The sequence below is a fragment of the Anarhichas minor genome, unplaced genomic scaffold, assembly GCF_050575085.1.
Source record: "Anarhichas minor isolate MPS153535 unplaced genomic scaffold, ASM5057508v1 ptg000090l, whole genome shotgun sequence".
NCBI lineage: Eukaryota > Metazoa > Chordata > Actinopteri > Perciformes > Anarhichadidae > Anarhichas > Anarhichas minor.
The window spans coordinates 1,316,961-1,338,978 of NW_027466536.1; the positions used below are offsets into that span (position 1 = coordinate 1,316,961).

At 39.6% G+C, this 22,018-nt stretch overlaps 1 protein-coding gene across 1 annotated transcript; it reads right to left on the reverse strand.

Annotated features, from left to right (window-relative positions):
* Positions 1 to 2,722: 2,722 nt before the first annotated feature.
* On the reverse strand, positions 2,723 to 20,695 carry il34 (interleukin 34). Its single transcript, XM_076082153.1, has 7 exons — positions 20,650 to 20,695; positions 14,936 to 15,039; positions 13,652 to 13,729; positions 13,342 to 13,419; positions 9,046 to 9,153; positions 4,842 to 5,025; positions 2,723 to 2,842 (listed from the first exon to the last, which is right to left on the reverse strand). Exons 1-7 carry the CDS (start codon positions 20,693 to 20,695, stop codon positions 2,808 to 2,810), a joined length of 633 nt encoding a protein of 210 aa, XP_075938268.1. The 3' UTR covers positions 2,723 to 2,807.
* Positions 20,696 to 22,018: the final 1,323 nt, after the last annotated feature.

Consider the following 22,018-nt stretch of genomic DNA (forward strand, 5'->3'; position numbering starts at 1 on the left):
TTAAAGACCTGCATTTTATTATGCAAAACAATTGGACACGTATTTAAGGACTATCACTTTAATAATCACTGGACACTACACACAGGGTTAGTTGATAAAAATAGCTATTTAATATTTCTGTCTTTTATAAAAGTATTGTCACATAGCATAATACATTCAAACAAAATAAATAAATTCAATATCTTGTGTATAAAAAAAACACAGACAACAACCATCCATGTGTTTGCATTTCTCATCTCTGTTGTTGCAGTCAGCTTTGGGAAATAGCTCTTTATGTTCACAATAAGGGATCTTTGAATACACCTCTTATGTTTACAAACAGACAACCATACAGTTATATATGATTAAATACAATAAAAATACATGGGCTGCATTTAGAGCAATACACCAATAATTATCATTCATTTATTACATAATTAAAGCTGTTCTCATTAAAGTTCCTTTCAGACCCGACTCAAGCAATTGCTGTGTAACATAATCAGTAAACATTCTCCCCCTGAAGAGTGACACAAAGAGCCTTGGAAGACTTTCTGTGCAACAAATACCTGAAGATTATAAGTGAAACACCACATTACTTATTTAAATTGTGTAGTGTAGGTGCCATTTCATGTAATGCAAATTATAATTGCTACTTTGTATATTTCATTTGTGGTTGATTTTTGATTGAATGTATATCTTCTTTCATTTTTGGTTAACACCGAAATCTTACAGCATAGTAGTTAGTTACTATGTCATTTCATTTCTTAACACAGAAATAACGAGTATGAGTGTACTCTTTAATGTTGAAAGAGAAAATAAAATCAATTTGCACAAGATTTTAATAAGTGTGTTTTTGAAAACAACAATGGTAACAACTGCTTTGGAAATATGCTATCACAATAAACACATTTGGCCCAAAGTAATGAAGGGATAATGAATTGGTACACTATAAACTGACTAAACCAGCAAGTCAGGATTTGCAGGCATTGAACCAGACGCATCAAGATAAAAGTTGGCACCAATGCAACTCACGCAAGCAAAACCACAAGTGCATGAAGTAGTGAGCAAAGAATCTTGAGCCCCAGCTGTTCAAAAGACTTCAAGGACTACATTGTCCTTCATATGGCCAACGCATTATGCAATTTGTTTTTCACAGACTTGCATTATCCTTTATACGTTGAGCCTCATAATCATAGTGCCTCTTAAACTAAAGTATGATCTATATGATATGTATGAATATATTGTATTCCTCAAAACCTGACAATTTAATACATTTAATTTAACAGCAACAAGATGGCCTCGAGTTGAATTGCTCGAGTGGAAAGAAATAAAACAGTAGAAACTGATTTGCTTTAAAGTAAAATCTTTTTGTTGAAAGTGTAAAAGATTTGGATGTTGAGTTTCAGGTTACACTCAGCTTTCATTTCTAGCATGTTCACAGCTGAAATTCTGAAAGGAGCAACTGAAAATCCTTCAAACCATCCTTGGATGCCAATTTAGTTTTCTGTGGCAAAATGTAACAAACATCGAACTGTACTTATTTTTTTCTCGATTATTTAACTGTTTAAGACAAATGTATTTATTAAGAGAATAACTGTATTAAGAGAATAAATAGATTTGGGGCCTGAGTATAAACTACAAACAAGTGGGACTGTGAGGACACTTCATATTTGAAATGCTGTTGGTAATCCTTTAAGATTTGAACGGTAAGTATAAAAATGCATGACTTGGACGGAGAGAGATGCATGAAATGGGGCAAACATGAACCAACTTGTTTTGACAGCTTTTGGATATATGCAATTTGGGCCTACGGCACAGATCTAGATAATAATGCTTTAAATGTAAGCTGCAGGTAAGAAATGCATTGTCAACAACTGAAGAGGGAAGAGAAACCAGTAGTGGCTAAGGGAGGGAAACCCTTTCCACAACGCAAAATAATAACAAACTTCAAAATAGACTGCCCGGTACCTTCTTCAATACACACACCCCACACCCTGGGATCGGACCTTTGCTTTTACTTTTACACTGCACCCAATGGATGTTTTAATCCTGCCATGTCACCCAATGTATTAAGTTATGTTTGGTCTCACATGCCTTGTCTTGTTTCACTGAATAATTAAACAGTAGTAACAGTATGCCTGTAGGTTTGAAGTTCAGTCCATGTACATTGCGCTTGCTTTAGCTAAAAGAGGCGTCTGGCTATGGTACAAGTCAGCAGAAGTTCCTCAATATAATAGCACTACAATGTGTAGTCTCTCTTCCTGCTTCTTGTCGGTTTCTGAGGTGAACCTCGCAGGTCCAACGGAGCACATCACAGGCTTTTTGAGCAGAGATTTGGCAAAGCCACAGTGACATCAATTTGATGATCAGCTTCGTCCATACACGTGAACACGAACAAATCTCTTCCAAAACGTGAAACCCAAGTATCAAAGCATCAAGCTGAACTGCCATCAAGAGAAAAATACTTAAGACTTCCTTTGAGAGAGAGGGTTGGAAGATCTTAAGAGTATGAGCTTTTACTCCCAAATGAGCTTTATTACATTTTAGCAAAAAGTCCATTATGCTCGTGAAATCGCCATTAATATCGTTGCTGTACATACAATATCAGTCTGCTTTGTCTGATGGAGTGTTTGTCTCTTCATCATATTAGATAGATTTGGCAAAGACTTATTGATGTCCACAAATCAGACCTGAATCTTCTTGTTTCCGTGTGGATTGTCCTTTTACCCCTCTCAAGGGATATGATGATACCAATCCCCCATCATCAGTATCAACGGTGACAACTTCACACAGCTGGCCTCTTCTCAGCTTTTGGTATGTAAGTCCGTCTATCTGCCTTTCCTCCAATGGGAAACACTGCAGTCTGAAAAGTAGACAAGAAGAGAAACTTGAGTAACTCTAATAAATATTCCTTTTTATTTCGCCATATGTTTAACGGGCAATTTTTATGGTTATGAACCTGGGGCAACTCAGAGCTACTCAACTTAAGTTCAAATTTACTCTCAGGTTTCAAATTTTTGAGGAGTTAAAGTGAAAGTAGTTGCAGCTGTGCTTGATAAACTACACAATATTGGTGGCGTTCACAAGATGTTGCCTAAACCACAGAGACTCGGACCACTGTAACATGTTATTATCTGGTTAATTTCCAAAACATACACAGACGTCCTACTATTTTTATGTGCAAGCAAAGTACACATAAAAATACCACCAGCAGACTAAGGAACAACTTTTTCCTGAGGCCATAAGACTAAATAATACTACTAAATTAATAAATGACAAACACGCATGCAATCCAACCCCTGTGCAAAATGAAACCTCTTTATTGTTGTTTTCTAAGACGAATATTTGTATTGCTTCTGCTTTCATTTGGTTGTATTTATCTTGAATATTTGACCACTGCATATACATCAAATACATGCAGGATGAAATCTAGAATTTTTGTAGTATACATGCAATGTATGTTTTTCTGAATGATGCAAAAAAAGTGCTTAAATGAATAGTAGTATAAAGTAATTTGGTATTTTGGTGAAAATACCAATATATGTTATTTTCGAGAGTTGGATGAGAAGATGGATACCACTCATATGTCTATATGCTGAATCTGTTGCTAGCACCAGCTGCCGGCTAATTTAGCTTAGCCTGACGACTGGATACAGAATACATGTAGAATACAATGAAAAAACAACATCTTGTTTTGATAAACAAATACGTTTTCTTGCATTTCAATTATTTTGATCACAATGTCTAACAGCAAGCAAGATGGGCCAGAGGATAAACTGGCACCTAAGTAAAAGTACAAAAGTATAACGGCCAGGCTACATTAAAGACGTAATGGATGCGGACCGTTCGAGGAGCAGATGTGCCATGAAAATCTTAAAAAAAAATGTTTATGGGCTAAACCTGCAGCACACATACGGCAAAGGATTGTGTGAGTCACAGGCAAAACAAGACGATAAGTGATTGTGTGGGATCATTTTTGGACCCAGCAGAGTGCTGCGAAGCTTTAACTCCATCTCGAAAGTGCCAAAGACTGCAGTTCCGCAAATGGCTAATTGAAGCTGGTTCCAAAAGCGAGAATATCCCCATCGAATTCCATTTTAAAATGTCCAACCACAGAAAGAAAAACACGTTTACAGCATGGTACAAAAAACTGTAATGGTGTCTATAGCTAATTTCCCCATCTCAGTTAGTGCTAACTGTCTGCTCTGCTGAGGCACTTATTATTTACAGTAGATTACTTCACATACTGCTGGATAACTATAGTGAACCAACCAATAAAGCTTTATTGATATAATAACATCCTAATATACATATTGATTCTATTTTGTATTAATCTGAATTTGAAAAGTAACAAACGCGGTAAGATAAATGCAGTGGAGTAAAAAGTACAATATTTGCCACTGAGAGTAGTGGAGTAGAGCTATAAAGTAATTTTGGACAAATAAAGTTCTACATCTTGAGCTTGCTGAGAGCAAAGGTGGACACATACTCAACATCCTCCATAGTTAGGCTAATAGTATTCTGTTTTTGTCAAATCTAATCTCACACTTCATTTGGTTGTGGCATGTGGCATGCAGAAATGACACCCACTACAACATGTCTGCTCCACACAGTGTCTTGGCCAATGGCTGACCCAAAATTGAGATGAAAAACAAATGTTGATGGGCCCTTTGACATCAGGACTCCAACATACTAGAATGTCCTGCCAGGGGAGTTTAGAATTGCTATTCTTTGCTTTAAATTGTTCTTTACACAGCCTGCACTGCTGGTGCGTTAGTCTCTGTTATTATAGTACGTTTTCTATTCTAAATCTTAAGTTACAGCCTGCAGTTTCACCAGAGGGTTTCCTTTGTTATACTCACAGTCCCGCGGTGCTGCTGTGCTGGCAAAGCACTCGCTGAAGAGGCAGTGCATGGTGTGGCAGAAGTTATCCAGGAGAGTCGTTGGTGAAGCAATTCGCCAGCTGGACTCTGGCACTCTGTCAGGCTCTTCTGTTAAATGATCCCAAGTGTCCTGGATAGTCTCTGCAAGCTCCTGCTGGAACACCTGGAAACATACGACAAACACACACAGAAAAACAAACGAGTGAGAGGCGGCCAAGTAAGCTAAATCCATGATCCATGAGGCGCCTTGCATCTATAAATGTCAATATCTCAGAGGAAATTAATCAACAGCAGCGTGAAAAAAAACATTCACTGTAAGCATTTCAAAATGTGATAAGTATGGTGGTTCATTGATGGAAAATAGAAGAAAAAGCACAAAAACTTAACTGAGCTGCGAATCACTTTATTTCTACATCTTACAACCATTTACAAATCCATAATATTTCAAAGTGTAACTTGTGACTTCTTTAGCCTTAGTCTGTCCCTTCAGGCTGTGGGTGCTCACAACTTGCATTCAACCAAGCAGGACCTAAATCATATGACATGTGAGTTCACAACATCTTGGATATTTGGTTGTTCTTATTTATGCTCTTATTTGGTCGCATAGTCTTCTTAATCGTCAATATGGTGACAGTGTCCAACTGTTAAATTCGCCAAAAACAGGCGATTGTCCATGTCTGACAATCAAAGTGAGTATGTTAAGTAAAGGCAGTCATGAAGTGTGACATCATTCATTGAAGCCAACTTCACTGCTTCTCTTATCTAAAAATTATCTCAATTCCTTAAAGTGAAACCCCCATTTCTGAGCCTAACACAAAGCAAACTTCACAGCTAAACTGTACACTAAAATATGTTTTCTGAAAACATTTGAAGCGAGAAATAGGCCACACAGCAACAGAACTGTGATTCAGATTTGATTAGCATTGCCTAGTTTGACAGTTTGATCTGAGTTCATAGAAAATTAATAGAATTATTAAGCTAATGAGGCTAATACACAAAAGTTTTGTCAATCGCGTATGTGTTGAAATATTTCAATTCCAGTGAGAAATTTGTGTGACGCTGTGCTGTGAAAGCAAGATTCTCCTCCTGCCGTCACTTCCATCCTGACTTTGTTGAATCAGAAAAAAAATTGTAGCCGTCTGTGGGCACCCAGAGCTCTAGTACCTTATCTTTGTACATAAAATCTATGTGTGCTGTGGGACAAAAAAAAATGTCACTCCCGTATTTATGCATTTTTGAGTTGAGTATCGATGGAGCAGCTGTAATGTTAGTATAGTGTAGCGTTATTGCTTGTAGCAGTTTTGATAAATAATAACTAATAAAAAAAATCATTAAATCAGTTATAATATTATAATATAGGTAGTTTGTTGAAATCACATTCTTCCATCTCTCGATCTGGGCAGTTGGTTCGGCTTTCTCTTAAATCTTCGGACCTGGTTGTCTTCTTCGGGGAGGTTTGACTTGAACCATTTTTCCTCGTCTCCATCTCTCTTTCTCTCTCATGTCATTATGGCATGTTTGCCAGTTTCAAAATGTCTTTCATCTAAGAGTCTTTTCTTGTCTCTTCCTCTCAATAGTTGTTGGAACAAATCTTCAGCACGTTGGTGCATCGCAGGTTGGAGCAGCAAGGCTAAATCATATCTGTAGTGTATTAGAACCCAAGAAAAGAAGAGGCTCCTTCAGGTTCTGGATGTCCTCTCAGCCTGTGGAGATGTTTCGGCTCGCAGTGGGCCTTCGAGCCTGCAGACGGTAAGAACTGTTCTCTCTCCCCACATTCCTGGCCAGCAGGACTTCAGCATCAAAGAGAAGAAGAGCGTTTCGTCTTACTTCTTCTTGCTTTTATCTTCTTGAGAAAGGGGTGTAGGGTTTGGCGGGAAAGACAAACAACCCCCATCCTACGATCAACTATCTTGTTTCTTTCATTAAACATTTTACAGAAATAATACAAGTTCTATTTAATTCTTCCATAGTTGAAAGCTGGGCTTTCTCAGCTGCAGAACGGTACCAAACAGTTTGATATAGATCACTGACTAAAACCTGATCAATTAAAGTTGGAATGAATGAAACAATTACACAACATAGATATACCTTGCTATAATGACAGACTAATGAAGATATAAATGTGTACCTATGTGCATAATAAATGAATGGATTAAATTAAACTCAACATTTCAGCACAAATCAGTGTCCTGGGTGAGAGACAAGAAGGACAGGAGGAGGGGATCTCTCCCCTCTCTTGGGACAGACAGGCTGCTGGTCTGTGCTTTGGTTGAGAGGAAACATGCAGATAGAACCATCGATATCCAGTTTATATAGCAGGAAAGTAAAAGAATTGTAAACAGAGTTGGTTATCATGGAAGTAACTACGTATTATTTATAAACTCTGATGTTTTCACTGTTCGATTTTTTGGTAAACTTCAAGCTTGCACAACTAATGTATGAAGACACTATATTTAGTGAGTCAGTAAAGATGAGTTTTGTATGACTACAGAACCAAGATAAGATCAAATGCAAACAAAACGTATTCACAGTTAAATGAGTCTTACTTCCTACCTCTTTATTAGCATGACTAATTAACTTATATAAATTGAAATGGCCCAAAATATTAAAAAAACTAACTTAATCACAGATGTGGATTATATCACAAGGAGTCATTGAAGAGAGTTCAAGATAAAGGCCAAAACCCACATGTCAAAGCATGCATCCTATTGTGCTAGCTCAGCATAACATATCAATTAAGGTGGCATCAGAACTCAGTTTCTTTAAGTTGTTGTTAAAAAATATTTTTGTGGAGAGGTTCATTTATATATAAAATACATTTGTGAATCCTTCTGTCTGCATTCAATAATATTGAGACTTAAGTAAGGCCAAACCAGATAAATATCACAACTTGTGATCTGGCTGTGATCTGTCCAGACTTGCTGTCTGCTGACTTTAGACTCAGTCTACTTCAACAGCAGCCACAGGGCTCTGTGGGGAGGATGACTGATAGGTCATCGGTAGTGATCTAGAACAGTGGTTCCCAAACTTTTTCACGTCAAGGACTTCTAAACTGACACAAATTAGACCACAGACCCCAATTTGATTATATTTTGTCCCAAGGTCCCCCTATTTTTTGCTTTTAGTTGTATTATTACAGAAAGTGTATGGAATCCATGGCCAAAATAGAGACATTCTGTCATTGTTTTACTTATGATTGGAATTATAGCGAAAATCATTTTTGCTGGGGACCCCCTGGAACCCTTTCAAAGATCCCTGGGATTCCCGGACCCCACTTTGGGAACTATCAGCCTATAAAGTGTTTTTTAAATTGTAATCGCTGCTACAATTGGGCCAACATTGTATAACACAGGTCGACGAGGACACATGGTACAACTGAATACACTGGACCGGAATATCAGGTTTGTGATAAAATTCCAGCACAGATTAAATAAATGTTATCAAACTGTCACAGCTGTGCCACTACTATCCAGTTTTTTCCACCTCCCACTCACCTAATCAGTTCATTCAGTGCACCTGCTAGTCACACTCACCTCATCAGCTCATTACTCTCACCTGCTCACTCTGCCTCCTCCACTATTTAAACCCCTGCCTCACACACACACACACGCACACATTCACTGCTAGATCGATCGCCGCTTCCATGCAAGACTTTCCCTCGTACCCCCTTGGACTGATTCCCCATTACCGACCCTGCCTGTTTTGGACTACCCCGCCTTGCCTCTGCCCTGGTAACTCACTCAGCCTTCTGTCCCCGACCACCAGAACCTGCTGCTGTTTTCCTGTAAATATTCTCTGTTGTGTGTGCCGAAGAAAATAAAGTTTCGAGTCAAACTATCCCTGGTGTTTGTCGTACTGCTCCTGGGTCCTTACAACACCCGTTACACAAACTGCCAAAGTACTCAATACCCTGCAAAATATTCCTCATATGCACATCACTGAATCACTGAGTGTACTAAATTCCCCTTCAATGAAATCTTGTTGGAGCTTAACTAGAAGCCATATTTAATTGTCTAATAAGGGCATTCATTCCCTATATTGATAAATCGGATAAATGTGACATCCATCTCCTATCAATTATCCTCTGACCCCTACAGTCTGAGGGAAATTCACTTACTAACTGAATTACTTCATTTGAAGAGGATCTAAATACTGTGGTACAGATATGTGAACTTAAGCTTACCTCAGCGGGATGTGACTGTACAAGGACACCCTCTGCATCCCTGAAGCGTCTTTCCAACTCAGTGGTGTATGGACGTGAAGGATGTCTCTCTGGCATAACCCGGATGATCTGAAATTTCAATATATCTTTAGTTTAAGACAAAAAGATGCTCTCAAACGTAAAGACCGCAGACAACATGCTCAACTATCTTCTCCATTCAGATCTTTGACTCCTTGTACACAGACAACACAACATGTTAGTAAAACAACATAAGTGAAAGGATTGGAATTCACAATTCATATTTGCACGAGGAAATGTATTTAAATCCTACAAAATTCTTAATGAATACAACGTGCATCGTACAAAAAGAAGTAGTAAAAAAGAGCCGTCCTCTAATTAGCCACTGATGTGACACACCCGAGAGGAGGTAGTGTTTATTATATTCTTTTGGAATGTTTTACAAGTGGAATCTGTACCTTCACTTTCACCTCTTTTATTTATATATATATATATATATATATATATATATATATATATATATATATATATATATATATAGCCTAAACTGATGGCCAAAGCCAGAAGAGGTCTACTACCCGGACCCGATACCACCCCCACCTGCCTCGTAGGAGCTGTTTTTCCCCACAGGGAGGGAAACAGCCATGTCCTCATGAAGGACAAAGAGGAAGATCCTAAAGTCAAATCTGCAGCAAGCAGGGCCACGCTTTCAGATTGCCCAGCAGGCAAAATGTAAGCACAGTTGTCAAATCTCCTAAAAGGCCAACCTAGTGTTGGGATCTGGCCCTAGTCTAGAAGCACCCATGCTCCGTCCTGTCATACAACGTCTGATGGAAACTCCAAGATGAATGACTACACCTCCCAGCACAGCCAAAACTTGATCCTGGCCCCTCATTGGCCAAGAAATGGCCCCCCACTGTTCGAGACCTGGTTTATAAGCGAGCAGGAAACGCCATTCGCTCTCTTCCGTCCAGACACCGCTGGTGTAAGGAGATCCACAAGGCTCTCTTCACCCCGGACACGCGCTGGTGTCAGGAGGTCCACAAGGCCTCTTCACTCCGGACTCGTCCAGGGGACAAGAAGATCCACGAGGAACCGCGGCCTCTTCAAATCCTATCAGGTCACATGCAACATTCGCTGGTCGAACAGACTGTGTTTTATTTTGAGTTTTGGATCCTGTAGTGCGAGAACGGATAACTCCTATGCCCCGTTCTCCCACCCTTTTTGTGTACACACCGCCGGCAGAAGGTAACAATCTTTCCTCGCCGAAGATTTCCGGGAAGGACGACCCAAACCTCGTCCCTCAGCCGAAGTTAAAAAGCCCCTCTCTGCAGCGAGGAGGCCGAGTCTGCGCCAGCCAGCCCCGAGGCCGCGCCACCGAGAGCCAGCGGCTACTCGAGGACCGACTGATCCCCACCACGGGAAACGTACCCTACCGAACGAAGCTTCTACAAGTAAGAGTTACTGGTATCTGGGCCTAGCTTAGCATAGCATAGCATTAGCTTAATTTAGCCTATTCGTTATGTCGTTGTTATTCCTGTGTCTTGTTACGTTAAGTTACTGTCGTGTTATAACGTGTTATTGCGCAAGCATCGCGGACCACGGAGTCCCGTTATATTGTGTATTTTCTGCCGTAACTGTTTGCATTAGATCCGTCGCTGCTAGTGGATGTGGAGGTTGTGATTTTATCACTTCAAAGACCAAAACCACGGTGGTGAAGCCTCGTCTCGCCGACCGAGTTTCGGGGTGATAAGAGAACAATACTCGCATCTCACCGCAGTGATGAAGATGTGTTTTGTTTTGGGGATTATTTTATTTTGTTTGGTTTTATTCTCTGTTCTTTAAATCGGCTCTGTGAGTGAGATCTAGAACCGCAACTATCACCGTACAAGCGTGACCGGTCGGTTCAGAATCCGACCGCAGAGTTTACGAGTGATCAGCTGTTCCTCACATTCTCACTGCAGCGCTGAGCACCGCGCTCAGAGCTCCTCTCTCTCTCTCTCTCTCTCCCTCTCTTCCTACTAACCCGCACACACATAGTTAGATTCACTGATTTTGGGTGAACCTCTCAGACACGTGGTCGCGTAATCTATTGTCCCAACCCACATTGTGCGCCGTCCCACGTGGTTACACGTAGCCACCTCTCAGCTATCTTGTCGCGGGTCAATAGACTCCGCCATCTTTGCTTGTAGGCTCACACGCCTCTTTTTAGGTTATGTACCATCACTGTTTGAGTAGCCCCCCCCCCCCCCCCCCCTTTGTTTCCACACACTCACACTCACACATGTACATATATCTATATACATATCCTTACCCCACTTTATTCATTTGACTTTAGGTATTAGACATATAATTGTATGATAGTGTTTGTTGATTTTGATATTACTTGATTTGATCATTTATTATTTTATTTAATAAACTCTGTTATATTTTAAAGAGCAGTCGTCTGTGATTACTTGTGCATATGTGTGTAATAATAACTGGATGTAGTGGCCTGTGCTCGAACTTAAACCTTCACTTTCACTCTGAATGTGTAATAGTACTCAGACTATTGACATTATGAGTGAACGCTAATTATGAGACTTAGTTTTATTGTTTGGTTATTGGTCCCTGTTCGCAGGGTGGTGCCCCGTTATTATTAATAATCATTAATAATTGTTACTGACATTAATAATTCTATTGATGTCAAGAATTTAGTTTCTTAGATGCTGATAAACCAAACACGCTCTATGTTCCCAACACTAGTAATTAACTGAGGTCATGTCACTCATGCAAATGGGTGGCTCTTTACTCAAGATCAGAATTTTAATCCAAATTCATCTAAAATATGATCAAAATTTTAAGATACAGAACAAATAAGTGAGAAACAAAAAATTACCTAAAATTAAATGGAATTGTACAGTGCTTTTCTCTTCTTCCGACCACTCAAAGCGCTATAACACTACATGTCATCATTCACACCCATTCATACACTGATGACAGGGGCCGCCATGCAAGGTGCCACCTGCCCACCAGGACTATCTATCATTCATACTACATTCACACACCGTAGGCACAGCTACAGGAGCAATTTTTGGGGTTCAGTGTCTTGCCCAAGGACACATCGACATGGACTAGTGGAGCCGGGGATCAAACTACCAATGCTCTGATTGAAGGACGACCCTGAGTCAGTTGCCCACAATTAGTATCATTGTACTGACAACATGAGATGAATCTGATGAAATCCACTTTTTTGTTGATTAATGTTCGGCAAACCACCTCCATTGCCTTCAACCGCTATACTGGTGTGACGCAGTAGACTGTGATGGATTGAGTGACTTACTTAGCTTTGATTACCACTCAGTATTAGGTTAAGTGTGCTTGAAGTGTGGCTTAAGGCTGTTGCCATTTTTGTAAGTGGTACTCACTTACATATGAAAGCACACTTACTGTCAGTGTTCATGGCTGCAAGTTGGGACAAAGCAGCAGAGAGAGAGAGAACCCAACAGAACAAGAGTAGGCGAGAGAGACCAACACCAAACATAGCTAAACCAACTCTTTTGGTGCTTATTTGCAGTCAGTTCCCACTTAATTCTAAGGATTACATAGGTTCAAGCCCCATGGCCCTGAGGTTTTGGAGACACCAACAACAGAGTAGAGAGAGCAGAAGGACCTCATCCCACTAATTCAACCTGTCTGACTTTGTCAGCAGCTCAGGTGAGCGGCACATACTATTGTTCCTGAAGGCAAAATGTGTGGGTGCTGAAGCAGTACTTGAAACTCCTGGCCCTGGATAGCATGTGCCTGTTCCCTTAATCAGTCGATTACTGACATGTGATTTTAAAATTATGATCTTTATTGACTGATTGACGAAGGTTTAGTCCTATGATTCAACTCAAAACTGCATTGTATCTCAGTGTGGAAAAAGTACAAGGACACATGTCAAAAATGAGTTGTGACTGAACAACTGTGGACCTTTTTCTATCCGAACAGTGTGTCATTTGTGCCGCGCAGTGAAGCATTATGGTCATGCTTCAGCTGTTAGCATTTTATGACCATCAACCAATTTAAATAAACTTTTTTATAGCAGACAAAATAGAAGAAACATCTGCCATTGACAACACATGTTTTTTGTTTTAAAATAATTAATGACCACACTCAATATAAACTGCAGTGTAAAATCATTTTTGACAGCTCAGGGTTGTTCAGGCTGTTTGGAGAGAAGGAAAAGAGCACTGATTTTAATAAATTACATAAACTGTTTACACATGGGACAAAAATCTGTGTTTTTGGACCAAATAGTTTTTACAATATTCCTACCTTTTTTAACACGCCTTGGTTGACCTGGAACCACAACCTCTGGAGAACCAGCTCATCCAACCCCTTCACCTGTAACCTCTGATGTGTTGAGCAGAGGAGAGAAATGTCATCAATAGGTTTATCAGATTATGTGAATCTGCGACAAAAAGAAGAATGTTAAAGAACACATTTTTACAATTATTTAGATTTTTTTTATCAGCATTTAGCACAAAACTGTGTATACATAGAAAGGGAAGACACAACAAGTAAATTATGGTTATGCCATATTATATATTACTGTGTGTGTATATATATATTATCATATATTTACCATTCTGTTGATGTCTGACAGTTTAAAGATTTCCTTATGATGAACCCTAATAGTGTAGTTGATGGGGAAGTTGTGCTTCTGTAATGCAAAAAGAGAGAGAGAGACAATTATATACATTTCATAAGTCAGATAGCTTTAAACCTTGTTTGTCTTTGATTAATTGACTATGACATTTACTATCAAAAATAGTATATTTAAACAACTTCTCACAAAATCACACACAAATAAAAACCGTTGAATCAGAGTAATAAGCCAAACGTGTGCCATGTTCTATTAATAACCAAGTCATTACATTACATGACATTACATTACATGACATTACATTACGGTCATTTAGCAGACGCTTTTATTCAAAGCGACTTACAATAAGTGTATTCAACATCGGTTTTCGATTAATCACAATAATGACCCATCTGGGCCAATCACTAATGGGTTCCACATGAATTAATATGACACCAACATACTATAATGCATTTCACATTACTGGCAAAAAATAAATAAAATGCTTCTTCTCTCACATGCTTCACACACAAGTCAGTTTAATAAACAGCATCCAAGATACTGTGCATGATCGATAAAGGGAAAGTACAGATCCATTGTGTGCCCCGGTTTAATTGTTTAGGACAATTATCAACCTGAAATGACAATTTAAAGCGCCACTCTACCAGTTTTCCACAACAAGGTCAGTTTCTTTGTACTACTCAGGCTGTGAAAACGTTTCTATACTGTCTTCTGCCACTCTGGTGGAGCAACTGATATCATAGTGATGTCATTCGGGTCATCAACTTGGGCTTGTGGACTACAAACTACAGACGTGGGAGTTTACCAGGCAGAGAGGGTAGACAAAATACACAACACTATCGAGTTGCATTATGCGAACTGAAGGAATAAGTGTTTATGGCGCCTGTCCTAAATTCCTGAACTAAAAGTCAGGAATTTACGGAATTTTACTGAATTGATGGGAGTGCCCCTTTAAGTTTCATTGGTACAGAAAACAAGGTTTCAATTTTTATTTTGTGGAGAATTTCTTGCTGTTTATTTCTTTTCTTATTATTGTTGTCTCCTCTGTCCAGTTGGCTGGAGTCCGTCGAAAGTCATTTTGGGAAAGACGGGAAATCCCCAACTTCAGTAGAAGTGGACAAAGCTTCTAAAAATGACCCTAGAATACACAAGCTTCATACCCAGATGGCGATATTTAGAATGTGTTTATTTAAGGGTGAAAGTTTGCTTGCTTGCTTCCAAAACGATTGAGACATACTTGCAACCATGCCATTGTTCTCTCACCATGTACCGTCGCCTGTGGCTGAGGCTGTTGTTGAGCGTCCTCAAGGGTGTGCACATGCTGGCTGGTGTCGGGGCCATCAGAACAGGTGATAGCAGAAACAGGCCTACAGAAACCAGAAAACACAGAAGATGAGATGTCCCGATCAAGCGTTGGTAAAAAATACAGTCAAAGTATAAAGTCTGCCAGAAACGAGGGAAGGAAGCACACTACCTGTTGCCTGGCTCATTATTCCCCTGTTCTTTCATAAACAGAATTATGATCTGACTAATTCCCTAAACCCTCTGCAACACTCTGTCCTCTTCTCTAAGGTTCAAATAACCTAACACTACTTCTGCCTTTGCTATTGAACATAAACATTAGTTTTCTTAACAAACAGCCATTGCCTTTATTTTTCGAGACATTATAAACAGGAGGTTGTTTGTTTTGATAAAAATGACAAATGCTCTCATGTTTCCAGTGAAGACATTCATAACCACTGTCTTTTAGCTTCTATCAAAATGTCCAAGTAAAGGATACACAGTGTGTCAAACCGCCATTGTTGTTGACTCAACCAGCAAATCAATCAACCAAGTGATTATTTTGAACTGTCATTTTTGTGTCAATCTAACAAAGACAAAGAGTAACATATTGCATTACTTCAATTTGGTAGACTAGGCTACTGACACACCAATTTAGAATTGAATAGAAAGTTATGGTTTTGAGTAATTCTTTGTGAAGCATGTCTGTGGGCCTTTGAGAGGCTAGTGTATCCAGCCTCTTTCCACCCTGCTGTAGAAAACGTTCTCTTGCTCTTTCTTCTTTTGTGTTTGTTTGTGGAATATGTTATTATTATACCTCTTAGAACTACTTTTGCTTCTCAGAGTGCTTTTGCTTATGTCAGCGGTGCTGTTGGTTTCTAGGAAGGATACCCATTCCTTTTCGAAATACTGTATGAGTTATTGAAGTGCCATCTGGGTACGGTGTGTGGGTGAATTCCTGTTAGTAAGGGTGATAGGGATATGGTCAGAAATAATGAAACGGGATGATGGATTCTATGGCTCTATGCATAAGAGAGTTGATGTCAACGCGGGGGGATGTTTTGTGGTATGAGGAGTAGGAAGAAATGTCTCTATTGTCTGGGTTGTATAGTCTCCAGTTATCTTTCAGTCCACATTCTGACATATATTGTTTAGTTGTAGATGAGGAGTAGAGAGGCTTATGGGAGGTTGAAATGGAGGAGCGATTCATATCTGGGTTTAATTCAAAGTACCTTTTAATATGGGAATTTGGGAAGTTGGCTAATTCTTAAAAGTGTGAAAGAAAATGGAGAAATGTCTTTATTAGAATGACATAGGTACTGTTATACTGTCTTTTTCAATGCTGCTGTTGATGGTAATGAAACTCCCATCTGGATTAGTTACAGTTGATTAGTGAGAGTGTGATGTGTTTTTGCTTAGCAGGATAAAAGCATCTAGTGTTTTGGAATTATAAGTGTAATGATAGGTCTGGCCAATCCATCGGGCCCTCTGTGAGATGGGTTTCTTGTAAAAGAAGAAATCTGATTACAGTTTGTGAAGATGTTTCAATATTTTGGCCCTTTTAGCACGTAGACGGATGGACAATAAGACAGACAGACGGACATATAGGCTCTTTTCAAACAGAGATTTTGCCGTTCCGCCATGCCGGAATAACTCAGGCCCCCAATTTCGGCTCCATACCTTTCAGACAGAACAGGCTGTCTGAAAGGGACTATTGACAGACAGACAGATCAAACAAGGTGAATGAATAGATATTCAAGTAGATAGACACATTCTGAAGTCCTACATGAAATAATTTAATCGGTTCATTTGGATTTGAGTCATTTTTGTACGGCTTCACTCTTGTAAAAAAAGCGATAAACCATTGACTCTCTTTGTGTAACAAGACTGCCAGGATACACTGACCCTAACACTTCACACATTGATGACATGTGTGCCATTAAGAGATGTCAGTTGTCTTCTGCAACCCATCTTTCGTCATTGTCTCTACAGAAGACCATTCTTCAGCCAGAGTTTATTGTTTCGATTTTCTGACATGTTGGGCGGTGACAATCCCAATATCTACTGCCTCTGTTGAGAGGACATTTTCAGCCTCAAACGCATTAAGACATATTCAAGAAATACAACTGGGGAGGCTCGACTGTCTTCCCTGGCGTCCATGAATCGAGAAGGACTTCTTACTGGAACTAAAATGCACGGATGTACTGAACAACCGTGAGATTAAACTCTTTATTAACAAAGAAAGGAGGATGCACTTTGTCTTTATTAAATAGTGAACAGCAGCTTAGGTAAGTTAACTGCTTTTTTACATCTACAGTAGCTTTAATATGCTTGTTTATATGTTATTATTTGTACAACTTGTTTTTATGAAGATGGATTTTTGTTTGGTTTTATATGTGATAGGAACTATTGTTACGTCCAATGTTGCTCTGGGGACATATTTAGCCGTATTTACATGTATTTAAAAAAAACAAACACACATCTTACAATGAATGTTTAATAAAGTTACAGTTTTAAGTATAGCACTAAAATGTGAGTTATTTGGTTGACTGGGAGTATCCTGTAATTAGGGAAGGAAGGGACGGGAGAACCCTGGTCAATGCTTCTCTTCACTTTAGTTTATCAGCATGCTTTAAGGACAATTATGAGGAGTACATAATCACATGATTGTCAGGGGTGAATAAAGTTTTCATATCGCCCTTTGCTGCAGGTTTTTGGACATTAAAAGCGAACATAGCAATGTGGCGTACAAAAAAACCTAAAAAGCTCAACATTATAGAGGAAAAGCCAGCAGCTAATGTTTCTGATAATTAGGACGGATGCCTTTCTTTGGATACAATGATTTGTTAAAGATAAATTTAGAGAGTTATTTAATCTTTCCATTGTTGTTTTTTTCAGGCTTGCCTGTCGTTGATTCATATCCATCTATATCAACACAGCTACTGTATCTATGTCCCCATGTTTTTAGCCAGACCGCCCAGAAAATAATTGGTCAAAGTTTTATATATTGACGTACCAATCCCAGGTTTTACTTACAGTAGCTGCTTGAGCCATTAAGCAACACTTTCAATATCATTCTAGTGTGGAAAAAGTTACGAGTTCTCTGTACAACAATGTGACTGGTGAAGAAAGTTAATCATTTAGCAAGACAGAGGATTATCAATTTCAACTGTGACCAGATAATTGAATTATTTGTAACTTAAGCAAATTAGTGCCAATTTATAGAAACAGTTAGTGCTTGTTTCTTTGAAAGAGGAAACATCACTTCTTATTATGAAAATATAAGACCAGAATATGTAGTTGTTCTCCAAGTCTAGCCAGCTGATTGCATTATGGCAGTGTAAGTGGGTTACGCAGTTTCCATTTTTACTCAGTTTATTGATACTGTATAAAGGAAATCATCGCTGAACAGAAACACGGGCTGAAGGATAAACTAACCTCCTGTCCACAGCATTCTCACCATCTATTCAGGTACAAATGCACCTTTTTACATCCTGAAACTCAAATCCTCCCACCCATGACATCTAACAGTGTGCAGCCTGTGAGCTAGGCATAAACGTAGCACAAGTTATGCGTTTCAAAACAGAAACGTAGTAGTGTGGAGGTAGCCTAAGTCTTTGGCCCCTGGGATATGACCACATGTGGCACATGGGGTGGGTGATCAAACAGCAAGAGATTGACACACTGATGTTGTGGAACTGAGTTCTTTGACTTGTGTCCTTTGAGTCACAGGAGTTGAAATTAAGCTACTCTCTCCTTAAACAGAGTTGGGTCTTAAATCAACCACATTCTCACAAAAATAGTAACACGAAACAATTCCACCTCCAACTCAAGAACTGCATCATACACCTGAAGCTTTGGAAGGAAGTTCAGCTCTATGTTCTCATTCATTCAGTCTTTCACTGAAATACACACACAGCAGTAAACTTGCATCTATAATATGTCAGATCAGACAGTGAGTACACCAAGCTGCATGTCACTCTACATTGCAAAGGAGATGCTGAAAGTAGAAAGACCACATTTTTTTAAATGTAGAGAAACCCGTAATCCAATTATAGTGGGGTTTAAAGCATAGGTTACCACAATTGCACAACAGTCCTTCACAAAATATATCGTTTCCCATATATGTGGTTCAGCAGTGTAAATATTTGATGTCTGATGGAGAAAATATATACTGTGCCACACTGTTAAAGTTGTATGTCTTTTATCACTTCATTACACAAAATATCAACATCACTAATTAGATTAATCAGAAACACCTGTGTCCTTGCAGCCTTTTCATGGAGATAATACAGGGAAACACCTCTCAAACAAATCCTCAAAACTCCCATAACCGTAGCTCCTATTGCTCCGATATTAATATGAGAGGAAGGATGAGTTGAAGAACAGATCCTGTAAAAATTGTGTCTGTAGTGTAAAAAATGTGGCTTAACTGGCGATCTAGAAATGGGGTACCGTGTTCTGTGGAAGATGTTTTTGAAGCAAAATTTAACATTGGTCTCTATGGAGCAGAAAGTTGGTTTTCCTCTCAATTACAGGCTTCTGTGCCAAATGTGGAAATCTGTGGGATTCCACAGTCATTTGTCTACGACAAGGACAAGATTAGCTACTTCTACATCCAGAAATTATGCATGAAGAGTGAAGATTGTGGACTCAGTGGCAAAAGACAAATCTCTTTTTCACAAGAATCTCAAGCTGCTCTTCACTCTAGCGGTGACATCACGCACTCTAAGCTGCGCAATACACACCCATTATAAAGTCAGAAAAGGGCTGAAAAATCATAAAAGTTAAAATGGGACAGTTTAAAAAGTTTAAAAGATATCAGAAAGCTGAATCATGTGGCAATAGTTCAGGGTTTTCTCAACATTTTAAAGTTGAAATGGTGTCTGTAGCTGAAAGTATGAGGAAGTAGAAGGATTTGAAAGTTTAAAAAGTTTAAGAGGATTTGAAAATATTCTCCATAGACATCCCATTCAAAAAAAAGTTGCAAAAAGCATGCCCAGTGTACGTGAACACGCCTGTTTCGGCATCGAAAACGATGCTGAAACGGCCGTGTGGACGGAGATCGTTTTTGTTTTAAAACTCCGGTTTGAAAGGAAAACATATTAGTGTGGATGTAGCCTTAGTCTAGTGAATTGTCATGAGGGGAGCCCAGCCCAGTGGGGAGCATTAACTTACATGAGAACTCAATTCCCACAATCTCAGCCGGCCCACTTTTGCCTTTACAGTTGCAACTTATTTTAAGATGGACATCGTGTGACTCAAGTCATATTGAAGTGTTCATTGACTTATCCAGAAATGCCCAGAAGTATTAATGCCAATAAATATATAAATAAATAATAAACTGGACAATATGATGAGTGAGTATCTTCTAGTCTTTTTAGTAGTCCCTCTTTTTTTAGTATCCCTCTGCAATGGCTCAGCAAGCAAACACAGTCCATAGAAGAACAAAGTTGATTTGAATAACAGAGACTATTGAAGAATCATATTCGCCTCAACTGAACTTTGGATTTAGTTGTACCTTTCAGATTCACACTGACCTTCTAGCTGTCTGCAAATTATGGTCACACTCAGACATACAATTTTGTTTTTTACACTAGGACACAAACTCAAAAAAATCAGCTCAGCACCAACTGCAGCGGCAAGGGCCGCTACACACACACACACACACACACACACACACGGATGTTTCTTACCCAAAAGGCCTCCCAGCAGGTAGACTGAGGTGGACAGTTGGACCATACTCTTGAGCTTCAGTCCTTGACTCCACAGTGCTTTACCTCATCACAGTGTGTAAACACACACACAGGGCCGGACACACACACAACACTGATATCTGCAACTCTTCAGTGTGTATGTTCGGTGGGACACACATGAGTTATTGTGTTACCAGGTCGTCATTGCACTGTTGAGCGTCTCTGGAACATTCCAGCAGAGACAAATCCTGGATTTTAAGGCTCTTGTACTTCGGTCTCCCTGTTGCTGAGAGTCTGAAAACAAGAAACAAAAACCAGTCAGGGAGCCAGATAAGGAAATAAGCAAACAGTCAAACAAAAAAAAATGGCAGTCAATTCCACTGATGAGTTCAAGCCTGTAAAGTCTTGAAATAAAATGTCGACATATTTTGATATCATAGAATGCTTTAAACTTTTTTTCTTCATGCACATATCAGGATATACACATATATACACATCAATTGATGCTTCAATTTCCCTCAACACATTGATTTCCCCACCGACAACCGCGGTCTAATCTTGGACCTGGTCTGTTCCACTGGAATCCCCATCAACCACCTCACCGTCTCCGACCACCTAGCCATCATCATGGAGATCAACATCCCAGAACCCAAACACACGCGCATCATCACTCTCCATAATATCAAGTCCATCAGCCCCTCATCCCTGTCAGCCTTTCTCACTGACAAATTCTCCACCCACACCCCCTCCTTTAGCCCCTCCTACTACTCTGGCATCATCCACTCGAATTCCGCCAACCCCAAGGTCCTCTTCTCCACAATAAATAATCTTCTCAAACCTATAATCTCTCCCAGTCCTCCACAGCTGAGACATGTAACTCCTTCCTGTCATTCTACAAAGCAAAAATTGAGACCGTCTACAACCAACTGGCCACTTCCAGCCCCGCCCCGTCCCAACCCTGTATCTGTAAATCCCCCACTAACTGACCGGTCACTCTCCCAATTCTCTCTAATCTCCCCCTCAGATCTCAATAAATCACTGTTGGGCATGAGGACTCCGACCTGCGACCTGGACCCCATCCATCCACTTTAGTCATGGCCACCCATCCTCAAAAAGCCTGGCCTGGACCCTGACATCCCCAACAACTACAGACCCATCTCCAATCTCCCTTTTCTGTTTAAAATACTGGAACACACTGTTGCCCACCAACTCAAAACCCACCTGGACTCAAACCAACTGTATGAACCATTTCAATCTGGGTTCAGATGTCATCACAGCACAGAAACCGGCCTCCTTCTCTCCTCAGATGACCACTCCCTTATCATCCTAATACTACTTGACCTCAGTGCAGACTTTGACACCATCAACC

What these genes read in the sequence shown, in the direction of transcription:
- il34 (XM_076082153.1), bottom strand. Translation starts at nt 20,695, where the DNA reads ATGGTCCAACTGTCCACCTCAGTCTACCTGCTGGGAGGCCTTTTGG. An exon ending in ACCAAGGCGTGTTAAAAAAG is followed by an intron (nt 9,154 to 13,341) that starts GTAGGAATATTG and finishes TTGAAATTTCAG; the next exon opens with ATCATCCGGGTTATGCCAGA. An exon ending in CACAGCAGCACCGCGGGACT is followed by an intron (nt 2,843 to 4,841) that starts GTGAGTATAACA and finishes TCTACTTTTCAG; the next exon opens with ACTGCAGTGTTTCCCATTGG.